We start from the raw sequence: 27737 nt of genomic DNA, 5'->3' as shown, positions 1-27737 counted from the left end.
CAGAGGCTTCCCAAGAAACAGCATGTTTTGTGGGGGGAAGACAGGCTGCTGCCCCGGTACACGGCAAGGGGTGGGGTGCTGTGAGGAGCCGTAATCTTCTCCTTTCCCCCTTCTCCTCAAAGGAACTGGCTTAGCCTCTGCCACTTAAGGGAGGCACTGGTGCGGCTGCCATGGTTCAACAGGCGGCGAATAACCGCAGTGCCCACGGGGCCCGGCCTGCCTGGGCTGAGAGAGGCGGTTCACCGGAGGAAGGGTTGGAAGGAGGGGCCAGGTGCTTCCCGCCCAAGGCCGGGGCCCGCGGAAGGGCCGAGCTGAGGGGCGGTGGCATAGCCACCGCCCCTCAGCTCGGCCCTTCCGCAGGCCGAGGGCGGGCCTGAGGGCCGGGCTGCTTCATATAAGCTAGGCGGCTGCCGCCAGCACCCCAGTGGCAAAGCGCGCTGTGCAAGCGACTGCGTCCTTCGCCAGCAGCGTTTTCCGGCTCCCGTTCTCCGTCCCGCCCGCTCAGGGGCGGTGTGATGTGAGAGGAGCCCCGCGGCTTCTCCTCACCGTCGCGGCTGCTTCTCCCCCCCCCCCCCCGCCCCCCCCCCGCCTTCAGCTAGGCGTGGAGGCCATGTTCCCCCTGGACTCCACCTGGAATATCTCCTTCGCCGGCTGTGGCTTCCTGGGGGTCTACCACATCGGGGTAGCCAGCTGCCTGCAGGAACATGCCCCCTTCCTCGTCGCCAACGCTAGGAAGGTCTATGGCGCCTCAGCCGGGGCGCTCACCGCCACTGCCCTCGTCAGCGGCGCCTGCCTCGGTAAGCGCGGGGGGGGCGCGGAGCCTTCGCACCGGCGGGCGGCCGTTGAGCGGTGCGAGTCCGACCTCAGGTGCCGGCGCTGTCACAGCGAGGCCAGCCGGCTGCCAGAGCCGAGTGCTCCTTCGAGTCTTCCCTTCGTTGTTATTAATTTTTTAATTACAACAGCATCGGGGGTGGTGGTGGTGGAAATAGCACTCTGCCTTCCTCCTCGTTCTTCCTAAATGCTTGGGGCGCTTTGTTTTTAAGGCCTTTACCTTAGTATAAGGTAAAGGTTACCTCAGGTATAAGGTTACCTCAGGCCTTTACCTGTGCCCCGCAGAGCAGGTGTCGGCAGAGGGGACCGGTGCCACGTGTCAAGGAAGCCCCTGATGGTAGGAAGTCAGCACAGAGGTCCTGGTTTTGACCCCCACCATAGTAACGTGGACTTGTGAGGGCTCAGTTCTTGGGTTTGGCTTGCTTGAATGTAGGTCTGGTGGGGCTGTTGGTGAGGACAGGAGCTGACCTCTTGCTGTGGGCACCAGCTCTTAGTGGCTGCGAATGGGAGGTGAAGCAGCTGGAGATGGAGACATCAAGCAGCATGTTGTATGTATGGATTAGAGTTGAACAGCATCTCTGAGTAACTAGGAAATCTCTCTCTATTCTTTCTTAGCATCTTTATTTCTGGAAGAGGGTTATTCCTGGGGGTGTAGGGCACTGGGGAATTTTCTTGCCCTCTGCAAGAGCTAGATCTCCAGTTTAGCTAGATATTATCTCTGTTTTCAAGGTACAGAAGAAAGAAACCTTAAAAAGTTGTCTCTGAAGCAGGCATACAATGTAGTCTGTTCCTGCTTACGGCATGTCTGGGGAGCAGCTGAAGAGAATGGTGTGTGGTGCCTTCTGTATTTTTGCTGGTTTTAAGTTCAGCTGTTTTGCATATGGGGGAAAAAGTAAACAAACACATGCTAGAGTCTGTACTTGGAAGCTTTTCTTTTATTTTGAGAATAACAAATGCAGAAAAGTATCTTAAACTTGAAAGGGGAATGTGGTGTGAGAGAATTGGGTATATCTATTTAGTCTCAGAGAATTATGAGCTTTTCCTTGAGCCAAGTGAAATGAGCTGTTTACTGCTTGAACTCCTCCCATCTTGATCACAGGTGTCTTTCCACATCAGTCCCTGTTCTTTGGGGACAGGTAGAGTTTTGAGATATAGCCTTCATGCAGCAAAAGTTAGCTTTTTCTGTGTAGTTAGGTTTGAAGTTTCCCCCTCCTTAGCATTTTGTTTACAGAAACTCCCAATAAAGTGTAACTGTTCTGGAGCTTGATGGGAAGCTCTTACCAGCTGTTCAAACCCTGGTCTGGGATCTTAAAGGCTGTAGTCATGCCATGGTGCCAGCTTTTATTGTGGACAAGGGAAAAGGCCTCCTCTAATCCCTTCTCCTGCAAGGATCCATTTGCTGATAGCTGCTGCCAGGGATTTGGTTGCTTTACTTGCTGTTGCTTCTGTTGAAGATGTGGCTGTCCAATTAGTTCCCTAACTGTCCCTGTGCTACTTGGAAGTGTGGCATGAACATGAGACAGGCTGGTGGTAGTGCTCAAATCCCTTGCCTTGTTCAGATGCCATTATAGTGCTGAGCAAGTCTGTTATCATATCTACCTTGTTCTTGCTATTTATATGTCCAGAGCATCCATGGTGTGCTAGGCATTGCCCTCAGGAAATTACCCAGCCTGGTAGAGAGCTTTCTGTGAATCAGGATTAGAATAGGTTTTCCCACTCCCTATGAGGTATAAGGGGAGGCATGATAGACGACTGAGTTAGGGACCACTTTCTAGGCAGCATTCACCTCCCTCCTGAAAGAGGGCAAACCATGCTGTTTAAATCCAGCCAAGGCTTGGATCTTGTATGTTCAAAGTCTGTCTTAAGTTTGACTTCTCTGGGATAGTTTTCTTTTGACTCTGGCTGTGTGGCTGGTGTATATCTTGGGTAGAGAGCAGCTCTAAGCAACAGAGCTGACTTCTGAAAGTAAAAGCAAATGGGGTGCTTGGTTGGGGCATGGTATCGCTGCACTTTGTCCCTGTCATAAACCCTCCTGACAGTGCAGATTCCAGGCTGAGGTCCAGGGGTTAGAATGAAATCATAGGGAAGAAGGGGACGGGGCAGAAGGTACAGCTGCAGCCTGTACTAGGAGAGCAGTTCATCTTAGTACAGGCTATTGTGGGATCCCGAGTATCTGTGTTTGCCGTGCAGCTGGTTTCTGTCTGAGAGTAGGTGTAATAGCCCGTGGGCTTTGAAGCTTATGGCAACTGCTACCCTGCACTGTCTGTTGCCCTGTCCATCAAATTGGAATTCTATATAGTGTCTCTTGATGGATGACAAGCAAAGGGGAATTTTGTAGAAGCCTTGCTTATTTGGCTGTGTGTAGATAAGGTTTGTGCCTTTATGCATCTGTACTTCGCTCTGAACTCAATGAGACTCTACTGTGCAAAGATAAATATTTCCTGGGGAGGAGTGGAGAAACATCTTCCTTTGGGTTTTTTTTTTTTTGAGATCCTTTGAGACCCTATTCAGAGAGAACAGATATTTTCCTGGACTTCAGAGTGTAAGATCCCACTTAGTGGTTTCTTTTCCAGCTTTTTTCCTTCTTGCCTTTGCATCTGTTCTGCTTGCCTCTGAGCTGATTCTGCCTTCTCCCTGAATTAAGACCACACTGTTATTGTTCATATATGGCAGTAAAGCTTTGCTATGAGCTGAACTGAACTGAAACACTGAACTGAAAGCCCTGACCAAATGATCTGCAGCCTTGAGAGCTCACTGTAGACTTCAAAGGTGCATTTGAGAATACTAAATAAAACAATATTGGGCATCCATATTAGCTAGGCAGAGGACCTTATTTTCTAAATAAGAGGTCAGGAGGTATTTATGGTCTGATATGACCTCGCCTAACTCTTGTTAAGCACTTTACCATTAAGTTGTAGGGATCTTGGATTTATTCTCCAGGGCTACAGCAGTGGTATTGTTCCACATCTGAATTGCTCTCTCCAGCTTTGAGGCTCTTCTGTTCACTGGCATGAAAAAGCATTGCTATTTTTTCCACTAGAATGATCTGTGTGGCTATCAAGGTGCATCAGGCAGTCTTGCATGTTTACAAGTTACTTGATTGTGCATATTGCAGTATTGTAGCATGAATCACTTCTTGTCCTGAGGGTTTTCTGGGAAACAGCCTTCTGTCATGCCTCTGTCTTCTCTTGGGGCTGTTGGAGTCCAGCACACCAGGAAATGCACCTTTATATGCCAAGCAACTGAGAAGTCCCTTTGTGCTGGCTTTGCAGTCTCCTCCATATGCGTACCTCAAATCCTGCAGCTTTTCACAAACTTTAGGCCTGGAGTTCTGAGGATGCTTACCTGTCTGAATAAATCCTTAAGTCACTGGGCCTGGATGAGTAAAACTGGCTTAGGTGACATGATGACTGTCCTTTTTTAAGTCACGAGTAATGCTAAAATGCAGCTGCCGTTGGATTCTTAAATCTTTAATACAGAGTAAGGGATATATTTTGTTAATCCCATCTCACTCCAGTGAGCTGTATGGGATTTGGTGTGCCTGCTTTGGAAGCATAGCAGCCTGGATGAAAGATGGGATGTGAACCTGTAATCACTGAAAAGCTGTTTTTGAGCTGATGCTGAGGTCCCAGACTGTGCTTGTGACTCATAGTTAACCAACAGCATCTCAATTGTCTGTGTAGCATGTGAGTATTGTCCTATACAGCTCTCATCTGAGGGTGAGTTGGAACAGCTGAATTGCTGCTTTTTTGGGGGGAAGAGGTGAGTTCTGCTGTCACAGGCAAAGCTGGCTATCAAACCCCATCTGTGGGAATTAGCTGTTCTCCTGAAGCGTGACAATGTCAGCAGAAAATGATAAAGCAAGCTGAAGGGATGCTTCTAGTACTAAGAATACAGAAAGGAGGCCATATATCTGCTAGGTTGAGCAGTGTTGTTTAGGGTGCTCTTTGGAGAGCAATTCTTGGGTTGTTTACAGGATTTTTTTTTTTTTTTCCTCTCCCAAAAAAACCCCCTAGTATCTTGGCCGGGACTCTGTCTCAGGCTCGACCTGAGATGAAGTAACAGTTATTTGACATTCAGGTTTGCTTGTCAGCTGTCACCATGTGACCACCAGGAAATATGCTGCTGAACTGTAGAGACTTTTTCCATTGGGTAGCAGGAGGAAAAAAACCCAAACAAACAAACCCTCTTTTACCTTTTGAAATTGAGATAATGGATGATAGCAGTATCTTAAATGTTGTGCTCCTGAAATTTGATTATGTGCATGCAAAGGCTTAAGGACTGGTCGTGGAGGTTATTTCCTCTCTGTGTGTGGAGTCTAACACCAAATCCCAGATTGAGGGAGGGAAATAAATCAGCTTAGTCTCTACAGAGTCCTCAGGGCAATGCCAGTTTATGCTGGCCAAAGTGTGAATCATGAAGCTTATCCTAGGGGAAGTGTACATGATGCTGTCTTGTGTTGCTGTGTGAAGAGTTCTATAGATCTCAGGTGCATGAAGGAAAGCTTCATAGCATCTGTGGCCTCTCAAAACTAGAATCCCTCCCTGCACAGGAGATTGTCATTTGTATCTCCTGCAAAGGCCCTAGCTGGGGAAAAGGTTGTTGAGCTCAGCAGCCCCAGCCCAGTCAATGGAAGGAGAGGGACCCCTATGTATGTCCACGGAGATGTGGATGTAATTCATGGGGAATTTCCTAGCGCTCCCTGGAAGCGGTAAAGCTGCTGCTGCTTTGGTGGAAAATAGAGGTGGGTGGGGGGGATGTTCTGTGCTGACATATTTAGAAATCTTCACTGGCTTGGTGGGGAAGCTGCTGTGCTTGGATCAGTGCCATCAGTGGTCACAGGGCTGCAGGCATGGGTGTCCAGATGAGTAAGCTGGCAGCCAGAGCACCCTGCAGTACCTTTTGGTGGGAGGAAAGGAAGTTGTTCCTGCAAAGGAACAACTTGTTAATAAGGAAGTTCCCATGAGAAAAGGTGCATCTTGTTGGATGAGTGCAAGGGAAGCCAAGCAGCCACTTTTAGCGAAAAACATAGTCATAGCAATGCATGTGTTTATTCTTTTGTTACCCCACATAGACAGTAGGTGTGCAGAGCAGCTTGGTGCCCAGCCTTGCTCCGTCAGCCATAGCTGTGTAGTGTCAGTGGTAACAGCACAAGCAGTCTTTGCATGGTCATTCTTCTGACCCATAATTTCAGCATCTGTCTTGAACTTGTAGCATGTCCAGGCTGTTCCACTTCTTTCTGCCTCTTACCTCCCAAAACTCTTCAAGGCACCTGCAAGTCCTCCCTATAAAATATGAGAAGCTGTTGTGTGTTCTTCAGGGTCCTGTGGCCAGTTATTGATTATTAAATTTAGTCCTGATAAATCAAAAACCTTCCTCAGATTCCTTGCTCTGTCTTCCAGTTCCAAGCTCCTGCTGCTGTAGTGGTTACAGCAGCTCTGCCTGCATGTCCAGTAGCTGATGGTGTTTGTTTCCTGTCTGTTAGAGGGCCATGCTGCCTTCCAGTGCAGTGGGCTTGGGAGTGAACTTGATGCTAGCCCCCTGTTCACTCTGGGTTTCTCCACATTTCCCTCTGTGCCCTCCATGAAGCAGGGATGAAATGTTCACCAGCCTGGCTGGAGAGGATTTTCAACTCTCCTGTGCTTGCTTTGTGCTGTACTTGAAGAGGACTATGCAAGGGCTGGAGAAATGGTAATTTGGTCAGCATTCCTTCTTTCTGGAGCTGGGAATGGACAAGCCTCTGAATTCCAGGGCCTTTGCAAAAGCTCAGAAATCTCTTACTCAAAAGAGCAGTGTGAGCGGGTGACTCCTGTCTACCTTGCTCTCCACAAGGCAAACCCTACTGCTGGCTGGATTCCAAACTGGCCACCACTTTCCCATTGAATCCTCTGCACTTCTACACTTCTGTTGCCCAGCTCTAATACTCAGCCTCTTTCTTTCTGCTAAGTGTTCCTGGGACTTGAGGTGAAAGTCAGGATATGCCTTCAAGAATCTGGGAGTCAAGGGAGCCCACGTATGTGTATTTGCGTTGGGCCATCTTCCTCGTCAAGCAGGTATAAGGCACCAGAGAGAGCAGGAGCTGGTGAAAAGGAGGGGTAGAGGAAATGACTCCATGTAGAAGGCCCTAAATAAGTCTATGTCCTTGGGAAAAGGCAGAATGTGTCCTAGAAGTGATAGGGTCTGGGGCAGTAGAAAATCCCTTCCAAGGAGCACATAGGAGGGAGGGAATTGGGGAGCCTGGGAGTATAGAAAAGATGCTGGAGATGGTTGTAGCTCTGCCTGTTGTAGCTACAAAGGCTGGAGGAAGGGAGGAGGGAGTTTGGCACTTGTGATACAATAGCTGCTTGTGACAGGCCTGATCTGGGGTTGTGCTGATATGCGGTACAGTGTGTCTGGGAGAGCTGCCCTCAGTGTTCCTGGAGAAAGGGACTCTCCCTGGCTGAAAGGCTCAGAACAAGCCAAGCTCCATGCGATCCCAGCGATGACGAGTCCGGGCGGGTGGTATGCGCTTTGTTCTTGGTGCTTGGGATGTCAGGTGTGGAAGCTGGTAGTTTTGGTAGAACCCTGGGCTTTGTGCTGCCCTTTGGCACTTGCCCAAACGTGAAACTGTGGTGCTTTCTGGTATGGATAAAGGTCAAACCTACATTGATGGCTTCTGTCTAACAAGTCCTCTGGAATCAGCAAGCTTAATGAAGTGTCTTCTGCAGCTGTTTCCCAGGCTTTTGGCTATGCTGTGCCTGGAAGATATCTTTCGAGAATGAACCTTTCTCTTGTTTGGATGGATCCTGGTTTGATCCTGCAGTTTGTTTGGATGGATCCTGATCCTGCAGTTTGTTTGGATGGATCCTAAGCCTTTTGGGTTAGGATTTAAAGGATTGAGTACCATTTTAGCATTGGAGGCTCTGGCAGTGTCTCTGAGCTGCCACTCCTGTGGATTATCTAGTTTAGCATCCTGAAACAGAGGAGGTGTCATCTGAGGGTGTAAATGAATCAGGAAACCTTTACATATGTTAATTACAAGAGCTGCTCTTGCTGGCTTTGTTGAATGCTGCTGATTCAGGGCTGGGCCTGGCAAGAAAGTTATTCCAGTCTATCATGGAGGCAGGGTGTGGATTCAGGCTGCCATAGTTATGTCATGCATGGAGAAAGTTAGAGCTCCGTTTCAGAGTGGGCTGTCAGCACAGGGGGATTTACACAGATTCATCTAGCCCAGTGTTCTTACATAGTGGGATTGGTAAAAACTTGTTTATGGGAACAAACTAATTGTTTAACAACTAGCCATACTTCTGCAGACAGAAGAGTTCACTCTGTGTGTGAGCTTCAGGTGGATGTTGCTACATCTGTCTTGCTGCTCTCCTTGCTTGTGCACTGCTCAGCCTTGCAGGAAGGGTTGAGTAGAGGCTCTTCCCTTGCAGGGGTTTGTGCCACCCTCTGTGAGCAGCTCCTGTCCTGCTCATGTGGCTGCTTTCGGAACCCCTATCATCTTGATGCCCAGCAGTTGTGGTTGAGGTACTGCTGCTGACGTCCATGGAGGAAAAGTAATGTCAGTCTCCAGGTATTCTCGTGTCATGGCTCCCAAGGAATGCAGCCTGCCTTGCGGTCTGACTGAGCTTCATCCCAAATAAGCTTCATCATCAAAATGAGATTCCTTCTAGAACAAAATGCCCGTGCCTCTTCTGAGGACTGCTTTGGAACAAAGCTTCTCATTCTCGCTTCCTTGCTGGTAGCAGGCTCCGCTCATGCCATGGCTAGTGGGGAAAAGTTCAGGGGTGTAAGGTGACAACATGCCTGTATGAGATGGAAGGGCAAAGCGGGCACAGCAAGTAGTGTGCTCACAGGTGCAGGGGAAGTGCTTGGCATGGATTGGAGCAGTTGGCTAGCTGTGCAAGCACGAGGGAACTGGGCATGATGTAGGCTGAGGGCCAGTGGAGGACTGCAGAGTTATTCCTTTCATTCTGTGCCAGGGCGAGACAGTGCTCTAGCAGCCACACAAGTGTACAGTGAGAAAGGACAGGGGAGAAGGAAGACGGGCTGCCCTTTTCTGCATGACAGAGCTAGCCATGACTCTGGTAACATCTCTAGTGAACAAAAAACAATTGCTGCCTGCAAGCATGTAGGAGAGCATTTAGCAGGTGTTGGACTGAAAGCCCCCAAAAGCTGTGTGTGGGCTTTGCTTTGGTGTTAGTGAGCCAGCTGAGGGAATGGCTAGCGTGTAATAAAGCTGAAGCGATGCTGGCATGGCAGCTATTTCTTCAGGGTCTGGAAACAGAAATGATGACTGCTCACTCCGCTTTGTCTTCATCAGTCTGTGGTGTGGGTGCCTGGCAAAGGTATCTACTGTCCTGTAGCACTGATCTCTCTTCTTCCAAAGCATCTTACCTCCAGTGATACCTCCACTATGAAGTGGAAACAGTGCGCTCTTTCTGTAGGTGTGTGGTACCATCCTGCAAACCAACCCTGAGAAATGAGTATGGAGGCAGTGTGTGTAACGTTGTGTGTGTGGGTGAGACTTGATCCTTCTGCACCAGTTCCTGTTCAGAATAACAACCACCAGAGGCTTTGTGTTAGTGGTTTTCACTCAGATGAATAAAGCAAGAGTTCGATGTGGTTCCACTTCTGCGTCTATGCAGGGCAGAGGAAAAAGGCAACTTTGCATTATTACAGCATGTTTTTTGGTCTGTTTCTCCCCTCCACTAGCTTTCTCTCGCTGAGTACTTGCTTTTAAAAAGTGACCCAAAACCCAGCGTTGCTCTGACTCGGAGCAAGCAGCAGGGATCTGAGCTGCACCTTCTCTTACTCTGTGAATCCCCTTTTCTTTTCACCCCATGCAACTTGAGTTGCACTGTAGCATTGGCAGGGATTGATGGATGGATAAGGACAGGACATAGCTTTCAGTACAGCTTGCCTGTGGTCCTGAGCAACTTTTGCTTTTCATGTGCTGTTATACCATTTAATTTCTCTCTAACACAATGAACAGAAATGCAGCATTAAGCCTTGTATTAGGGAATTACAAGGGAGAAAGATTAGGCTAGTGGGGATTGCTGTTGTGGTTGTGACAGAGAATGATCCTGGCTGCCTGCCTGAACTGAGCTGCCTCTTGTCCTTCCTATTGATTGTTTTGCAGTAGCAGCTGCACTGTTTGCTGGTTTGTGTTGCCAGAGTAAATGCTCCGGTCAGTCCTGGCTGGAGAAACAAAGCAGGCCTCAGCTTGGAGAATATCAGTCACCTGCTGAGGCTTTGGTGTGCCAACACTACATTAAGCCCGGTGCAAAGGTTTAGCTTAGAGTTGCAGTCAAGCCTGGCAGCTCTTGTGCCCATTCTCCCAAAGCCTTTTTACTTCTGTACAAAGCAGAGCAACCTGTCTTAAGGTGAGATGAGGTATAAATTGTGCATCTGCACTTTGGCTTGCCCAAGGGTCCTACCCTGTAGGTACCAGTAGGTGGACAGGCAGGCAACAGTCACTGTGGGCTGCCCAATGAGCTGCTCTGTGCAAGAGGAAAAAACTGGGGCAACTTAAAAGCAGATTTTCTCTTTATGTTCCCTACATCCAGGATGTGGCAATAGTTCTAGTTCATCTATTAACTGGTATTCAGAGCACACAAAGTAACTATCTCTTTTGGCTTCAAGGGGAAAAAGGGCTCCTTTTGGTTTGGCTTTATTTGAATAGATAAAGTGACCAACAGCTTTTTGCTTTTTTCCCAAATTTTACTTTAAATAGAAAAGTAAACATCTTGGGGGGCAAACATGTTAAGAGGGAGGCTTCTGCCAAGCAGTTGCAGGTGATCTGGATTTACTTAGCCCTCCTGCCACAGGCTGCGTCTTGGCACTGTTTGTGTCTAGACTTTGCAATGCTGAGTATTGAGAATCTGAGCCAGAAAGCGTTGTGGGCTGAGCCCTTCCTTCAGCATCTGCCTCTGGCTGCAAGAGATGGCCCTGCTTGAAAAGCCATCTCTTCCTCTTGGTGTTTCCACTGCCCCACCTGTAAGGTCAAAATAGGTGTTGCTTACCATAGTCTGATAGGGATCCCTAGGAGTTACTCCAATAGGGTATGTATCAGTGCCCCTCACTCTTGAGCAAAGGGGGAGAAAGACCATTATTTACAGCAGGTGGCCAGGCCTTCTAAGAAATCTCCTTTGCAAAATCATTTGCTTGTTGAGCTTGGGTTAAATCCCTGCACAGAGCCCCTGATGGGAAAGGTTTCCTGCCACAGGGAACAGCTGGTCAAGCAGTAGTGCTGTCTGCAGACTGAGTGGGTGTGTTGTGGGAACAGTTGTGTTTGCTAGCCATGTATTGCAAAAAAAAAAAAGCTTCCTTCCTGTATCTCTTATCTGGAGCCAAGTCAGCTGAGCTGTTTCTTATCTGGTGGCAAAATAGTAGAAGAGAAGGATTGAGTGAAAACCTTAAAATAAATAAATATATCCCAGACCAACAAAAAATAGGGAAGTCCCAGAAGAACAGCTTGTTTTGGTACATGACATTTCTCAATATTACTAGCTTACAGGAAGATGTGTGCAGATGTGAAAAGAATTGTTGCTGTTAGAGGCTCCACTGCTAGCTGCCATCCCTCAGCCTCAAATATCTTTAAAATGGGCATTTTTTTTCTTTGTGTTAAATAGTGGGAGTTATACAACTTCTGGCAAGTGAGAGAGAGATATCCTTTCCACACCCAATGCTTTTAGGTATCTGTCTAAGATTTCACACTGAAACTAAAGAGCTGTCACCAGCTGTGGGGTACACCTATCACCTGACAATGTCTTATAAGCGCAAATCATAAGACATTGCTGTCACTTTATTTCCTGATGGCATGAATTTGTCTTTGGGCCCCACTTTGACATCCATCTGGCCTCACTGATAGGCAGTCAGAGAACATCTTGGGTCAGGTTCCCATTCAGGAAAAGTCAGCCTTTGTTCAGTAAGCTCAGCTGAAGGTCTGTCTGGTTCTTGCTTTTTGGGACAATGAGTGTGGAAACCAGGTTGCTTCAGCATGAGTGTGGGAAGAGGAACAGAAGTCCAGCCAAGCAGTGGGATCTTTCACAAACTGAGGTCAGTGCCCACAAGAATCGGTTGTCTTTGGATCACTGGCGCGTTGCTACGTACTGCTCCTTGGGGTGAACAAACAGGCACTTTCTGGTGGTCTGAGCTACCTGTGAGGAAACATTCAATGAAATTCTCTGTTAATTATTTTCTGGATGTCAGCTTGCAAACTTTTGTTTTGGTGCCTCTTGTTTACAGCTTTATGTTTTTGGGCTGGTGACAGGACTGTGTTATAATTAGGACTGTATCATCTGGGAGAGGTCAGGCAGGAAGAGCATGCGCATTGCTTACTCTCAGTATTCAGAGAAGAGGCAGGTGCAGAAGCTGTGTGTGCTGAGCTGGAGCAGCTTGGGGATTTGTGCCCAGGAAGAACACAGGACTGCTCTCCTGAAACCCATGTTCATCATTAGAGACTGGCTTTTAGCTGTTCCATGGATGAGGTACAGGAACAGCTGAAATAGCAAGGGACAGGCAACCAAGCTAAATTAACCTTAAGGGAGATCATGCTAGTAAATTCCTTCTGACTCATCCTATTCCTAAATTCAAGTCTGGACTGGGATCTACCAATGGAAAACATGTATCTGAGTTGAAAGCAAAGTGTGAGGATCATAGCTGGGGACTCTTGCAGGGAGCATCTGTGCTGAGCATCACACAAACATTTCTCCAACATATAGCTAAGTAGAACTTAAGCAGCTCCAGAATGAGGTCCCTGGTTATGGTACACAGGAGCTGGCTCCTGTCCTGAAAATCTTGCAGTCAGAATAGGTTGGTCATGCCATTCCAAACTAACAAGGCATTGGGCTCTCCAGGTGCTGGAAGATTGTCAAAAGCACCTGCACTTCCTCTGCTAGCTGGCTTTATTTTGAAGTTTCTGGTATTCGTGTGTCTGGCCAGTCTGGAGCCTTAGCTGGGTAATGGGACTGAGAAGAGAGGAGCAGTGCCTCAAGTGTTGCTGATGTGTAGGAAGGAGTCCATTTGGATTCTTGTTGGTGCTAAATGAGAAGCAGGTTTAGCAGGGATGTGCCCAGTTCCCTGCCTGCTCCATTAGTCTAGGCGAGGTACGGCACCTGCAGTCTGCGGTGTGATCTGTCTGTGCGTGCCTCCTACCAGCCCTACATCCATCCACTGTCTGTGCCGTCCTCTGTTCTCTATCCCTGTTGGAGAGCCTTTCCTTTAAGCTTGCATCCTGTTTACTGCTGCACTAGCCAGGGAGCAGGAATGTCCCTGGCGCAGAGGGTGATCTTTGTGCCGATGTGGAGCTCTTCCAGAGGGAGCTGCAGTGTCATGGGTGAACCGCAGTCACAGCAGCTGCTGGGAGGAATGTCCAGAATGCCCCTCTCCCTCTTCAGCCTGCTCTGCTCCTATTTTTGTTTGTGTCTTAGGGGTTTTTTTTCCACTTGAAATACTTTATGGGTCAACTGTCCTTTTGCTGGCTGGCAAATGGATATCAGTGTGGGCTAATGTCAACAGGTGAGCATCATAGTGCCCTTGGTGCAAAAGCCCTGCTGCTGAAGATGCGAGTTTGAAGAGGCTCTTCCTCCCCGCTTGCCACCCCTCCTGCTGTGGGGTGTTTAACCTTTGTGATGGTCCTCATCCTTATGCGTTGCACAGGCTTGAAGTAGCCTTTCGGTTTCTCTCAGAGCTCTTAGCTGTGGTTAAGGGTCTTACCAGCTGCCCACCTAACAGTTTTAGGTGGTTGATCTTCAGCTCTTCTCCTTTTCCAGAGACAGAGGAGTAGCAGGCTGCTGTGGCTGGAGGTGTTTGCTTACTGTTATAAATAGCACACGCTGCTTGAATGCTTTTCAGGTTAGAGAAGGGTAGTTTAGGGGAATGGGCCTTCTAAGTAAAAGGTGATGATGCTTGTGATGGGCCTTAGTTCCTCTGAGCTCTCCTTGCAGTAGCTCTCTATCTTCTCTTCTTGCTTCTCTTGGAAATGGGTGACCTGTATCTTGTTCTAGGCTTTTAAAAATATATTTATATATTGGGTGAGCAGTCATGTCCAAGAATGCAAGGCTGTAGAGACTTAGATACTGGGTTATTTTGGAGTCGAGCCTGACTGGTGAGGGTGAAAGGCAGTTCTTTAAGGGAACGATCTTGCTATGTCAATAAGGTAATGTGAAGCTGTCTTGACATAGCTTGAAAAAAGAATGTGAACTAGCAGCTGCCTTCGTGTCTTTTCCCATGGGTAACAGTAACTTGCCCCTTGTAGCCGCTGCAGAAAGATCACAGGATGAACCAGTAGAGGTGAAGCAGCTGGCCTCCCTTGTCTTGTAAGGGACATGTTGGGGTGTTTCAGAACACAACTGTCTGACGCTCCTTTGCGTCATCACAGCTGAAATTCAGATAAGGACAATGGCCCTGCAGTACTCAGGTTCATGTATAACAACACCCACTGGGGCAGTGGTGGGGGCAGGGAAGAAGGGGGATATGGCTTTTCTAATGAAAATGGAATATTCCACATATTAATATAATTTTTAGAGGAATATTGGCTTAGTAAATCTGTACAGGGAAAAGTGTTGAACTAATTGGTTGGTGGGAGAAGAATTAAATGTTTTCTCAGCAATCAATACCAACTATTAGGGATTGTCTCTGCCCCTTGGTACGTGCCCCTCAGTAAGGGAAGAGGAACTTAATTTAGCTTTTTCACATGACCCTGTGTCCTGAATCACCAGATCCATCAAAAAACATGGGAAACTTTCCTGTAGACTGGAATTGGCACTGGACTCGTCCTAATAATAATTGACACCTTGTGGCTGACCCCTGTAGGACTCGTCTGTCTTGACCACCTCTCATTCAGCTGTTCCCTCTGGCAGGCTGCGAGCAGAATTTGAGCTGGTTTTCCTGGAATAGCACTTCTGGTAGGAACGGGATTAAAACACTCGCCTCTTATCTCTCTTCCCAAATGTATTTCCAAGAGGGCTTGTCATCTGTCATGGATTTAGCTACATAAACCTGGCTCCTTTGGCTGAACTCTCAGCTAGCCTTACTTCCAGGAAAGCTGGTGGTGCTGCAGATCACCCTGTGCCCGTCTCTTCCCACAGAGCCATTCTGCACTCATCTTTGGTGCAAATGAGCCAGCAAGTTCAACAGAATCACAGCTGCCCTTAAATTGAAATACCTCAGAAGCTCCTGTGTGTATGCATGTATGCACACATGTATAAAACAACCAACCCCAAGAAGCCTACAAACACCTGGAAAGTATTCAAAGAATGAGATTGCTAATTAGCAATAATTCTTATTTTGTCCTCTGTTCTCCTCTGTCCTGCCACCTCTTGGTGTGACCATTTCACTTGGCTGTGAAGTGGTCATAGAGCAGGCGCTGCAACTGAAGACTCCCCTCAATCTGTTTCCTGGCTGGGACTTTGCTGCTTTGTTTTTCTTCAGCAACTTCCAGCTCATATTTTAGCTCAAACAGTCATAAACTCAATTTAATTGCCGTTGTTTTCAGTATTGCTGTCAAATCTTTCTGCGCACTGAGATGCCAAGTCTGAAAGCAGCATTCTCTAGGCACCATCTCTCGGGTTACAGTCCTTTGCATGCAGGGTGTCTCCCCATGGCTGCACACTCAACACCCACCCTCCCATTGGGTTTTTCAGCTAAGACAGCAACTCCCTGCAATGCACTCAGTGCAGTGGAGTTTCCTGGGGTCATGTGGCCAAGGTGCTCGGCTAGGATTCATTCAGTTTTTGGCTCTGTTGCAGATTCTCTGTGTGTATTTCCTCCCCTTGTCAGATGTGAAGGTGTCTTAGGGAGAGTTATGAGTGCTAATGTCATGGTGCTGATAAAATGTAATTTCTGTGAGGCTGACTTCCTTCATGATGGGAAGGACGTTGAACCATGTGGCTACTATCTGGAACAGGCTGGGCTCAATGGCTTACTGCTAATTGAGTAAGTAAGATCAGAATTAGACTGCTAAACATTGCTCTAGGACAGAGCAAAAGACTGGGATTATAGTGCTAAAAATTGCTTCAGAGGGGGGAACTTGGATTTTCTGCTAAGTTGCTACCTCACAGTGCCTAAAATCCTGACCCCAGAGTCTCTGGTCATGTTCAAGGGTCCAGTTCTGTGTGTGCTTGAGCTACTGGTGTTGATGGGTTTCCTAAGCACAGAATCGCATTCCCAGGCTGTGTTGATGGAAAACATGTTGTTGGCACATGTGTATTGCAAAAGAGTGGGATGTATCAATATAGCATTGAGGGGGGTGTTGCTCTTATCTCCATTATATTTATTAACCTGGGTCTAACTTGGGTTCTTTCATTCTGCTGCCTCCTTTCTGCAATTGCAAGACTGGGTAGGAGAGCAAAACGGAGGGATTTCCAGTTGGCTTGAACTGTTAGTCTTTAATCTTTCTTCAGGAACTGAACTTCAGTTTGATTGGAGGGAAATCTTGATTTGTGAAAGCATGTCTCTTTTCTCCTGATTTCTTTAATTCTTCCCACATGTATATTCCCAATGCCCTTGGGAGTGCAATGATTGCTTGGTACTTGGAGGAACTGTTGTTGCCATGGCTAGGAGATGCGTGTGGAAGCAGCAGTCAGTGTGTGCAAAGGGCAGCGTGCTGGGTGCTGAGGGTTTGGCTTGGGTTGATGTTTTTGTTTTGTTTTCTTCCATCCCTCCTTTCCCGCTGCAGAGCCCTGATGCTCTTGCCAGATCAGGCTCCTAGTGACCATGAGATAATGGGCTTAGCAGATGCCTTCCCTTTTGTGCAGATGGGACGTCTCCTCTCCTCCAAACCCAGCTGGGTCACTGTGTGAAAGGGTAAAGCAGACATGTCTTTGTGAGTCCTGCTTGCCATCAGGGCCTAGTTTAATGTTGTGGAATCAGACACGGAAGGGACGGGACACCAAAGACACTGCACGTGGCACTAAGTCACTGATTCCCTAATGGAGCATAGTGTCCATCTTGCTCACCCGAGATGTGGCTGACATTCACAGCAGAGCTGGGATTGCTTAGCTGGAAAGCACCGACATTCCTGTTTACTGGTGCTTTTGCTTACAGGCAGATGACTTTTTTTCATGTCAGAAAAAAGATGATGTTTACTAGAAAAGTTTTAGTCAAAGATGTTTTGAAATTGATTTAGCCATAAGCTCAAAGCTGTTAAACCATCTTCCGTGTTTTCTTTGTTAGTCTGTGTTTTCACTAGCCCTGCATTGGCCAGTGAAACAGGATCTACTGAAAAAGTATGAGGCCTTAGCCAGATGCATGTCATCTTCCTTGACTTTATAAAACATAGGTAAGATGAGGGTAGCTCTTTGCGATGAGGGCCAAGACAGCAAACTTCCATAACTTCTGTAACACTGCCCACAACAGCCTCTCGTCTTGAGTTATATATCAACCAGTGGGGAGAAACTTCTGAGTAAAGCTGTGAATTAGGCTTTTCTGTGCCTTATTTTGTAAAGGAGAAGGCTGGTTTTGCTAGGATTTCATGGTGCATTTTTCTTTCTCTCGTTGCAGGTGAGGCTGGCGCCAGCATTATTCGAGTGTCAAAAGAAGCCCGGAAGAGGTTCTTGGGCCCACTCCACCCATCTTTCAACTTGGTGAAGATCATTCGGATCTGCCTGTCCAAGACCGTGCCAGAGAATGGGCATGAGGTTGCAGCGGGACGTTTGGGTATTTCCCTGACGCGGGTCTCTGATGGAGAAAACGTAATACTGTCAGACTTCAATTCCAAGGAGGAGCTGATCCAGGTGAATGGAAACTTATTGCAGAGGGCTAAGCAGGAACTGCATGCAGTTTTGTTTTGCCTTGGTCTCCAAATTTCCTTAGTAATGGTGTATAATTGTCAGCACATGCCAGTGTGGTGTTCTGAGAAGAGTAATAGGTTCAGTAGGCTTTGATCTGCTTTTTACATTCTGGATCTCTTTCTCCCTCAGGCCTGTGTCTGCAGCACCTTTATCCCTGTCTACTGCGGGCTGATACCTCCAACCTTGCGTGGAGTGGTAAGTAGGACTCTAAGATGCTCTTTCATTAAATCATGTACTAATGCATAAAAAGGCAGAAATGCTGGTACTCAATTTTGGCAGTCTTATTGCCTGTCTGCTGGCAGCAAATAGCCTGAAGAGGCACGAGAAATTCCCAAATAAACAACTTCAAACAGTGGATGTGCCTTCTTTCCACTGCTGCCTGCAGTTGGCTATAAATGTCCCAAAGACTAGAGGATTTAACATGATAGTAATGTATAGCAGCAATCTGGGCAAGTGTTGGCTGACTTAGCAGATGGTTCTCCTGGCTGCTTGGTACAATGTTCTCTGTCACTGAGGCTCCAACCCTCTGCATGTAGAAAGAACTTGGGGCCAGGATAGAAATCATGAGTGTAGTCCCTCTCCCATGTGCCTGACACTTTCTGTGGGGTTTTAACTAGTGGTGCTGATACCAGACCTCTTTTTCATGGAGTTTTTCCTGTCCTTCCTCTGAGAATAATGTTCTTCTGCCTGCTAGAGCTTTCTTTAACATCCTGTCCAAGGCCGTCCAGAGCAGTTTCTCCCTTCTGTGTTTGCATGTTAGAAATGAGAACATTTGAAAGCTTCGCAGAGCTGGAGCGTGTCTGAATATTGCAGTCATGCTTAAGGGCCTCAGTTGAGCTTGGACTCCCCTTGTGCTACATAGGTTAATGCGCACGTTAAAAGGCAGTTTGTTTGCAAACTAAATAGTCAAAAGGGAGAGGGAGAACTGCTATTAATGTATGTGTGCCCTGGTTTCCCATAAGTGACCTGACCAAGATGCCTCAGTTTGTCAGAGCATGGCATCAAATCTGCTCCCACTCCTACCTGTGTCCTAAAAGTGAGGTCAGTTTTACTCCTGCATAATATACAACTTGGCTGGTTTTGTCTTGTGCAAGCATGTTGGGCAGGGAAATGACCTAGAAGAAATGTCCAATGTCCAGCCCTTCAGAGAAGTGACAGAATCAGTGATGGTTTGGCATCTGCTCAACAGCTGCAGGCAGGGTTTTTGTCCCACAGCTGGTGGGAGCATAACAGCGACTCTTGCCTGACACCTCTGTGGGACTAGTTGAGGTCAGCGTGGATCAGGCAAAATCTCAAAATTCCGAAACAGTGTACAACATCAGGGTTTCTGGAATGTGCAGCCGCCCTGGCACACTGAGGGATGACTTCTCATGTCAAGATTCCTCATGGGGAAAGGTGGGGAGTGAATATATGAGATGAGGAAATTAATTTCTACCTCTTCCCCAGAAAATCATGACTCTCTGTGTCTCTGAAGGGGGACTGGTGAGGGGAAAGGTTAAATTAGGTTGGGTATGAGCCTGGGGAAAGGCTTTGAAACAGGACCGCATGGTTCCTAGTGTGCCTGTTATGACTGTATTTGCCACAGGACAGACTTACAGGCCTGGCATGAGGACCAGTTTTCAAGGCAATATGATTGTGTGCAAGGTGCAAAATCCGTATTCTGCCTTCCTCTTAATATTTTTCAGTGTTCACTTCTCTGAGCTCTGGTAGCCCCATGGGGTGGATGATGAAGATGGGTGGGGAGAGGACAAAAAAAAAAAGAATTTCTCAAATACTGAGAAATGGAAGGGTCAATAACTGACCTGTCAACACACGTGCTAGCTGTGAACTGTCTGTGGCACATAGGTGAGATGAACCTCTCTAACAAGGGTCAAAAAGCTAGTTGTCAGTTTATGGGAGTGAGGGGGAGGACATGATAAGGGAATGGAACTGGGCACCCCGGAGTTCACCCCAGTCCCCAAAAGCTGCTGCTGCTCACACGTGCAGGCAGCTGGGGGCTTCAGCCCATGGCTCTGTGCTGTTACGGGCTTTGCAGGAGGTTGGAGAGTTGTTAGTCTTGAGTTGCTGGAGGTTCAGGCAAATCCAAAGAAGTGGCAGCTGATCCTGAGTAAGGAATGGTAATCGGCATTGCCTGGGGAATGGTGGACCCGAGAGCGGGGTCTGCATGTGTATTCCTAGATTTCCATGCAGTGAGAAGGCTTTGCCTGTCAGCCATATTGTAGTTAAGCCTTCTTTCTAACGGCATCCGTTCACTCATGCTGCCACCCTCAGGGAAACGTATGTTTCTGCACCCTTACCGCAAAACTAGTGTTGTCTTACCTAAGTGGCCAAAACACAACTCCCATCTTTTTTTAAATGAAGTGGGTGTCTGGCACTGTGCTGCCTGCTTTGCTCTGTCCTTTTCCCCCTCAGCCTGTTATGGTCTCATCCACGCAGAGGGAGTCAGCCAGGCATCTCCAGCTATAGCTGTGCCTTGTCTGGCTTTCAGTGGAGTGGCTTTGGGGAGATCATGACAATGACAGTTTGCTATGGTTGCTTTTGGCTTAGGGAAAACTGATGCCCACTTTAAAAGGGGGGCGAGGGTTCAACTGATTTTTGGCACCTAACATGAGGATGAAATGCCCTGCACTATGAGGTAGTGCTGCTGTAGCCTACAACTGTAATCACAAGCCATCTCCCTTGAACCTGTAGGCTGTAAGCGGAGTAGCCCTGAGGTTTAGTTTGCCCCCAAGAAACCTGCTGGTGGTTGTTGGTGTGTCATATTATTTAATTGGACAGCAGTCAAACCCCATGGGGGATGTAAGTCAGCAGCCACGCAAGTGAATATGCCTTTCTCATTGAACACTTGACCATAGGAAGAAAGGCACATAGCAAAAGGATATTATAGACAATATAGCTATGCTATCACTGGTTTTGACTCCTCCAGTGCTGGTGGATGTACTCCATACTCTTCCCAAATTGTTGGCACAAATATGAACAGGGACACAGAGTAAAAAAGCCGTTTGAGTTATGAGAATGAAGAGTGCTTCATTTGTCTTGATTTCAGAGATACGTTGATGGGGGGATTTCTGACAACTTGCCACGATATGAGCTGAAGAACACAATCACAGTGTCTCCGTTTTCAGGAGAGAGTGATATCTGTCCACGGGACAGTTCCACAAACATGCATGAGCTGAGAGTCACCAATACAAGCATCCAGTTCAACCTTCGCAACCTCTACCGCCTCTCAAAGGCCCTGTTTCCTCCAGAGCCGCAAGTGAGTTTCCTGACAGCACCAGAACTTGGGGACAGTAGATAGGCACTGGCTATACTGTGCACTTTAGCAGAAGATTCCAGACACTGTTAGTTTTGTATCTCTTGTTTGTCTGTTTTTTAACCTTGACATTATCAACCCAGTGACTTGGCAAACCTTGACCATCTGCACAAGGTTGTATAGGTCGCTTGATTTTCTTTTGCTGCTGGGACATCTGGAATTTAGGTGGTAGCATTTGCTTGGAAAGTATTTCCATGTGGCGCTCTCTAGAGTGGTGTTTGCCAGGAAGTCAGGCTCACTTGTAAACAAGGATGTATCAGCCATTGGAACCAACGTGCTCTTGAATTTTTTAAGCTCGGGATGGAGCTGCCAGCCTGAAACCAGTGACTATCTCCTAAAAAGCGCCAGTAGAGCAGGTGGCACTGCAAACAGCTTTACATGCTTCTGAGCAAATGCAGCCTCAGATAGCCCTGGCATTTGGGCATAATAAGCATGCATTCACATGCTGAATTACTTGGACAAGTTTTTCCCTGCTCCCTCTCTAGCTTTAGCTGGCTTTATCTGCAAATGCAGTGGCCCTCCCTGGCATCTGCTGGGAAGTATTTTGGGCTGCTTGTCAGAGTGACTCGCTGAAGGCTGCACACAGCAGCATCAGCTCTAGATGGGAAAATGAGGTGGCTGCAACTGTAAGCCTGTACTTAGGTAGGATTCCAGATGTCCCTTCCAATCTGATTTATCCTGTGATTCCCATATCCAATGTATTCATGTTATACCTCCCATTCCTGGTCAAAACCTAGGAAGAGCTGGCAAGGATGAAACTTGTCCTTGGGGTAGCTCAGGAGTCAGGAGAATTCCTCTAAAGCCAGCGTTGAGCTGGGTGTTTGCTGGGCTCAGCCAGACAATTTCCAGATGACTTGCTCTGGCCTTCCTCTGCCCACAGGTACTGCGGGATATGTGCAAGCAGGGCTATCGGGATGCACTGCACTTCCTGAAGAAGAATGGTAAGGCACTGGGTGTTTGTAGGGTGCACTGACTTGCCTTTTCTGTGCCAGGCTTGGTGGCTTGGTTTTGAGGATAGCCAATGGTGCATATGAAAGGTGTAAGGGCAGGATTGAGCTGTGCCTCAGATATTGGAATATGGAATTTCCATTAATAAGTCTATTTTAGCACTTCAGGAAACAGAGGTGGAGTGGACACCTTTCCAGTGCAATGCAGAAGGACTTTAACCACTAACCAGAGCAGTGGCTTTGGCACACCTGAGTGTCAAAGCTACTTAGCATGTGCTCAGTGCTACACCAACACAGTTGTTAGGCACCAGTGCCACTTGGACCTCCTGCAGATATCCTGCTCCTTCTTATGTGCAGCTAGGGTATGTCTAATGTGGCACAGCAGTGCAGAGTACAGGCATGCCCTCAGCAGCCCCCAGCACCTGGCAGTTTGACACTACTGTTTCACTCTTCTTCGGGCAACCAACAAGGAGCCTCCAACTGTTCTAACAGGTTGAGTGTTTGATGCCACCTAGTGTCAGTTTATAGCAGCTCAAGCACATTTGTTTGTGATGTGTACCTTACTGGGATAAGAGCAGTCCTGCAGCTGTGTGTGTGGATTAAGCTGCAGGAGGGAAACCTTACCTGCAAGATTGGTGACTGGCAGATTATAGCAACAAACACTGCCCAACAGCACCCTGCAGTACTTAAAGGGGAAATATTAGAATTTCTGGTGGGGAAAGAGAAGATGATCTTGAAGCAGCAAGGTTTCTAACTCATTGTGGTAAGCATTACACTAGATGTAAGCTAAAGAGGCTGGGTATGATGTCTGTCTGAGGGGGGGTTAGGGTGAAGTGAGGGCTAATACTCTAAAGGCCAGGCAAGGCAGGGGAGCTAGTTTGTATCATCCTTACGGTGTGACTTCTCTTCTGAGGTCTCCTTCATCGTCCAAGTCCTGCCCGTCATCTCCTTGCCATAGAAGCCCCCTCAGAGAAGAAAAAAGAGGAAGAAACAGAAGCTGAGGACCAGCTAGAGGACAATACTGCCCTTGCTGTTGTTGAAGAGCACATCTTCGAACACTTGCCTCCCAGACTGAACCAAGGTATGATCCAAAGGGAGAGAGCCCAGGCAATCTTCCTGTGCTGCCTGGTCCACTTCAGAGGATTATTGGGATGTGGGTATTGCTTGTGGGTGGGCTTGGCCACACCCAGGGATTGAACTGGCACCCGCTGATGGTTAGATGGAGTTGGGGACTCTTAGATAAAGTTGTGGCTACTTACCCTGTGGAGGCTGGACTGGGAGAGGGTAACTCATCTGACAATGTTCTGCATGGTAAGGAGAGGAGGGGATCTTGATGCTCACTCCTTTGGGAGTCTGATAAAGCTAAAAGCTGCTGGTCTCAGCTGTGCTCAGAGAATTACTACCCTGAGCAAGAATTCCTTATGAAGTGGAAGGTGGAGAGGGGAGACATCAGGCTGGGTAACTTCTGGGGTATGGCAAGGAAAGGAATAGTCCCACTGGGGGGATTCAGCCATGTTCTCTTCTGTCTTCAGCTCTTCTGGAGGCTTGTGCTGAAAGAAGAAGTTTCTTGACTGGCATCGCTAACATGCTGCCTATACGTGTGGCCACAGCAATGATGGTCCCCTATATGCTGCCTCTGGAGTCTGCAGTTTCCTTCACTGTCAGGTAGGCCTTCGACTGGTTCCCTCAGTGGTTTTCTTCCCAGTGCAACCAAGCATTTGATGTAGGTGGTGGAGCATGCATGAACAGAGAGCAGAATCCTCTTTAAGAGGAAAGAGTACCACTTACCAGCCATATGAAAAAAAAAAAAATTCCTGCCTTCATGTGTCATTTAGCTACAGCCAATAATTCCAGCTTGAAGGAAGATGGCTGTGTGCTGGAACTTGCCCTAGAAAATGGTGATAAATTTTGGAGCCTGGAGAGAGACTTCTGAACTGGGAGTGCAGGGATGAAAGTAGGAACCCCACAAGAGGTGGTTCCCCTCTGGAGCAAGGGGTAGTTCCAGCCATTTCCAGCTCTACACTTACATGGCTGGGAAGACAGGTCTGTCAGACTTGTTCTTAGTACAAAGTACCCTATGAAAAGTTTCTGGAGGGAGATAGTTTGTGATAGAAAGGCTTAGGGAAAAACATTTTTCAAATCTCAAAATGGATGAAAAATATGGAAAGTGCAGACACAAAATGTAAAGAATAAGTTCCTGGGCTGTTCTTATCCTTCACAGCTTCTCCCCTTTAATTCTGTGAATGGTAGTGTAAATGGCTCTTACTGCATTTGTCACTAAAAAATAATGAGTAACCATTGATAGGAGGCAAAACTGGTGTTATTTCCATCCTATCCTTTGTGGCCCAAATAATGGTTGTCTCCTGTCTCTTCCCAGGTTGCTGGAATGGCTCCCAGATATCCCTGAGGATATTAGATGGATGAGGGAGCAGATGACTGAAATCTGCAACTATATTGTGAAGAAAGCCAAGAAGAAACTGGGCAGCCATCTTTCAGCCAGGTATGGCTGCTTTCCTCCACAGCACTATTCTGGACAAGCCCTCCATTTCCCCTTCCACCTTTGACTTCTGCAGACTCTGCTCCATTGGTTCAAAGCAAGTAAGGCACAAATTGACCAGAAGGATTTACTACCCAACCTAAAATGCAGACCTGGTCTATGGTCTCTTGGCTTCATTAACTGTTGGGATAGACTCAGCACATGGTCTCCTTCCTTCTTCCCATTACAAGGCAGACCCTGTAATGAAGCTGTTAACTATAGCAATAGGACAGAAGATGTAGGTCTAATTAAAACAATATGCTAGCTTATTCCATACTCCCTGTAGAAGGCAGAGGTGCTTGTCTCTGTGGCATTTGCTAGCCCAGGGTCCCCTAAAAGTTCCTTCCAAGGGGTACTTGCATTCAAATGACCTTTTCTGCCTTGAGATCTAGGCCTTGTTTAGGGTGGAGGAGGCACTAGGGTGGCCAGGAAACACCAGAGGGTTTCCAAATGAGACAGAGTGCTTTGGGTCTGTGTGTGTGCCTGTGCTTCTGAACTGAACTCCCTGCAGTAGGCCATGGCTTGAGGCTGAGGCAAGACTGTGTTGCTTGGATGAGGATAGAAAACTGTGTATTACAGTAGGGTCCCAGCTGTGATTCAGATCCTAGTACAAGGGGGTGATTCTTACCCACAAGAGTTCATGGTCTGAATAATCAAGTGATGTGAGGGGGGAAAATGGGCACACACAGAGACTTCTGACTAAGATCATGCAGTCAGTGGTAGAACAAAACAGCTCTATGGTTCTGGAGCTCTGGTCTGGTGACCTGCTCAAGTCTTCCCATGTACTGATTCTTTGCATGTGTTTGCCTTTCAGGCTTTACTATCACCTCGAGCTTGGAGGGCCCCAGAGCCTGCCAATTTCTTCCGCATCAGCTTGTGGTGAGGCACTGCCTATGTGGATGAGAAGCAACCGTTCCCTGTCTGATGTCATGATGAAGTGGGAGGAGTACCAGCGCCAGCTTATGCTGGGCTTACTCTGCATCAATGTTGACATGCAGGCCTCCCTCTTCCCTCGGGAAGGGTTTCAGATAAAGCTTCCATCTCTAGACTGTGCGAAAGAGTGCCTGCCACTCTTCTGAGCCTGCTGCCGTGAGAGGATGAGGGTGGATGGGAAGGGGAGCAGACATAGGGTGGGACCAGTCTCATCCCTCAGCAGCAGGGCTGCCCTGTGCTCGTGAATATGCTGCAAAGGGGATTTCCCCAGGACGGAGACTGGTGGAATTGATTGTAGCCATTTGTTGCCCACTGGGCCAGGCAAGGGATCTCTGTGTTTAAAGGCACACATGGGCTGATACCTTGCTCTAGACTTGTGTTGAGGCCTGGCCATTGCCCGTGGCCAGGCTGATGCTGACCCAGCTGGGCTTTCCCAAATAATGCACTTTGAATTGCTGTTGGCTTTTTACCGCCAAATAATCAGGATGTAGATGACGCTCTCAAGTTCATACAGCTTTTAGCTTCCTTTGTTTTTTAGAGCATGAGTCTTGTTTTTTCTTAAATCATCTTAAATCATTTCTTAAATCATCCCTTAGCTCTTTGTGCTACTGAAAGATGAAGTAGCCTTTTGCCAAACCAATTTTTCTCATGGCTTCCAAATCTCCTCTTGACTTTCTTCTTTGCTGAAGCCATGTTCTTTCCTCTGTCCCTTAACTGTCCCTTAACTGCATCCCCACTGGAAGCCAGAGCTGGCCCAGCTGCAGACTGCACTGGGACTTCAGAAATGTAGAAAAGTTATGTATTCACCCTGATTCATGTTGTCATGGTCTCTCCCATTTTGATTTTTGTCGTTATGGAACTTCTGCAGCTTGAGCTCTGAGTGTTAAGTCATTGAGCTTATTTTAAAGAAGTAATTTAGACAGATTTTTTTTTTCCAGGGAAACACATTGAATTTGAGGCCCATTCCTCTCACTGTGAATGGAATTAGTATGGGGTTGTCCTGGAAAAGCTCAGCCTGACTGTCTCAGGATCAGCTTAGAAGCTGAAGCAATGTGAAATGCTTGTAGAAAGGTGAGATTGTGCAGGGCATGTTATTTTTGAGAGGCTTGTGGTGGAGTGTCACAGCAAGTGCTGGGGAAGTGGTTGCCTCTGACCAGGGGTCGGGCTTTGCCCCTTAAGGGACCATACAACTGAAGGAAGTTCCAAGTGGGTGATACAGAAGGGATCTCCTGCCAAACTGGGGCTTGGCTCTATCTTTTGCTCAAAGAGTTTGGACGTTGAGGCTTTGGGTTCAGAAGGATGTAGGCTTGTAGCTATACCAGCCGCACAGCTTGCCTGTCTCACATTGTGGCTCACAGGTACAGCTCTGCAGCTGGCAATAGCGGGAGGATGAGAAGTGGAAGTGAAGTTAGGAGTGTTGGTGCACATGCAGCCCGCTTGGAACTGGCTACGTTTGTCTTGTCCCTTAAAAGACCAGAACTAGTGGGTCTGTAGCAGGGCAGGACTCTCAGAGTCCTGAGACTCTCAGAGTACCTGAGAAGGTACTGCCTTCTCAGTGGTGGTCTAGTTGTGACTTGCTTTGCAGAAACATGAACACTCTGTCCTTCACAGCGTGAGACATGGCTTCCTGTGGGGATTGCATGTACTTAATCTTAAGTCCTCACACTATGACACAAAACCAGCTCCTGGTATTCTCTTCCTGCAGCGTGCCTAGCTGCATGAGGCGTCTTCTACCTCTCCTAGTAGCACAAACAGTATGCAACTCGCCAAAGCAAACACATGCTCTCTTTGCTGGGGAGCAGAAGAGGGTATCTGAAGCTGATTACATAGTCTATAGGTGGAATAGTGATTTATAGTAGACTCTCTTTTGCACCTTTGATTTAGAAAGGGAAAATAACCCCAGAAGTTCTACTAATAGCTGGAGAAAGTAGTGAATCTGCTCAGTCGCATCTGCACAAGCAATGTGCGTGAGGTGGTGGGTGCTGTTTCCTACCAGCACAATTGTGCACTGGGCATGGGTTTGAGTGTTTGTGGTGGAGACTGTGATAAGCATCAAGACTTTTCTGCAGTGGCCATTGCAAGCTGTGAGGCAATAGACTGGGCAGCTGTGGTGCTAACCAACTGTCTGGGAGACACCAGTGCAAATATGAACATGTGACTTAGAGTATCACCCTGCTGCCCTTCCTGGATGTAACCTACCTATGTAACACAAGGGCCTGCATAGCTTATGAAGCACCCCTGCACTTACACAGCCAGATTTAGTCTTAAAGTTCAGTTAACACAATTAAGGAACAGGGAAGTCGCTATGGGAAGAGAAAAAACTGGAGGGTTCTGAAACCAGAATCAGAACACTGGATTATAAAACAAGTCAATCTTGTGATTGTCTAAAGCCTGCGGAA

At 47.5% G+C, this 27737-nt stretch overlaps 1 protein-coding gene across 1 annotated transcript; it reads left to right on the top strand.

Annotated features, from left to right (window-relative positions):
• The first annotated feature begins 432 nt into the window (after positions 1 to 432).
• PNPLA2 (patatin like domain 2, triacylglycerol lipase) lies at positions 433 to 26841 on the top strand. The gene is made up of 9 exons (XM_075502403.1): positions 433 to 797; positions 17320 to 17552; positions 17739 to 17804; positions 20656 to 20865; positions 21803 to 21863; positions 22783 to 22950; positions 23402 to 23534; positions 24247 to 24369; positions 25220 to 26841. Exons 1-9 carry the CDS (start codon positions 611 to 613, stop codon positions 25482 to 25484), a joined length of 1446 nt encoding a protein of 481 aa, XP_075358518.1. The 5' UTR covers positions 433 to 610; the 3' UTR covers positions 25485 to 26841.
• The last annotated feature ends 896 nt before the right edge of the window (positions 26842 to 27737 follow it).

This window comes from Mycteria americana, chromosome 5 (assembly GCF_035582795.1).
Source record: "Mycteria americana isolate JAX WOST 10 ecotype Jacksonville Zoo and Gardens chromosome 5, USCA_MyAme_1.0, whole genome shotgun sequence".
In the NCBI taxonomy this organism is placed as follows: Eukaryota; Metazoa; Chordata; class Aves; order Ciconiiformes; family Ciconiidae; genus Mycteria; species Mycteria americana.
The sequence above is the reverse complement of the archived record's forward strand: the minus strand, read 5'-3'. Positions and strand labels throughout refer to the sequence as shown.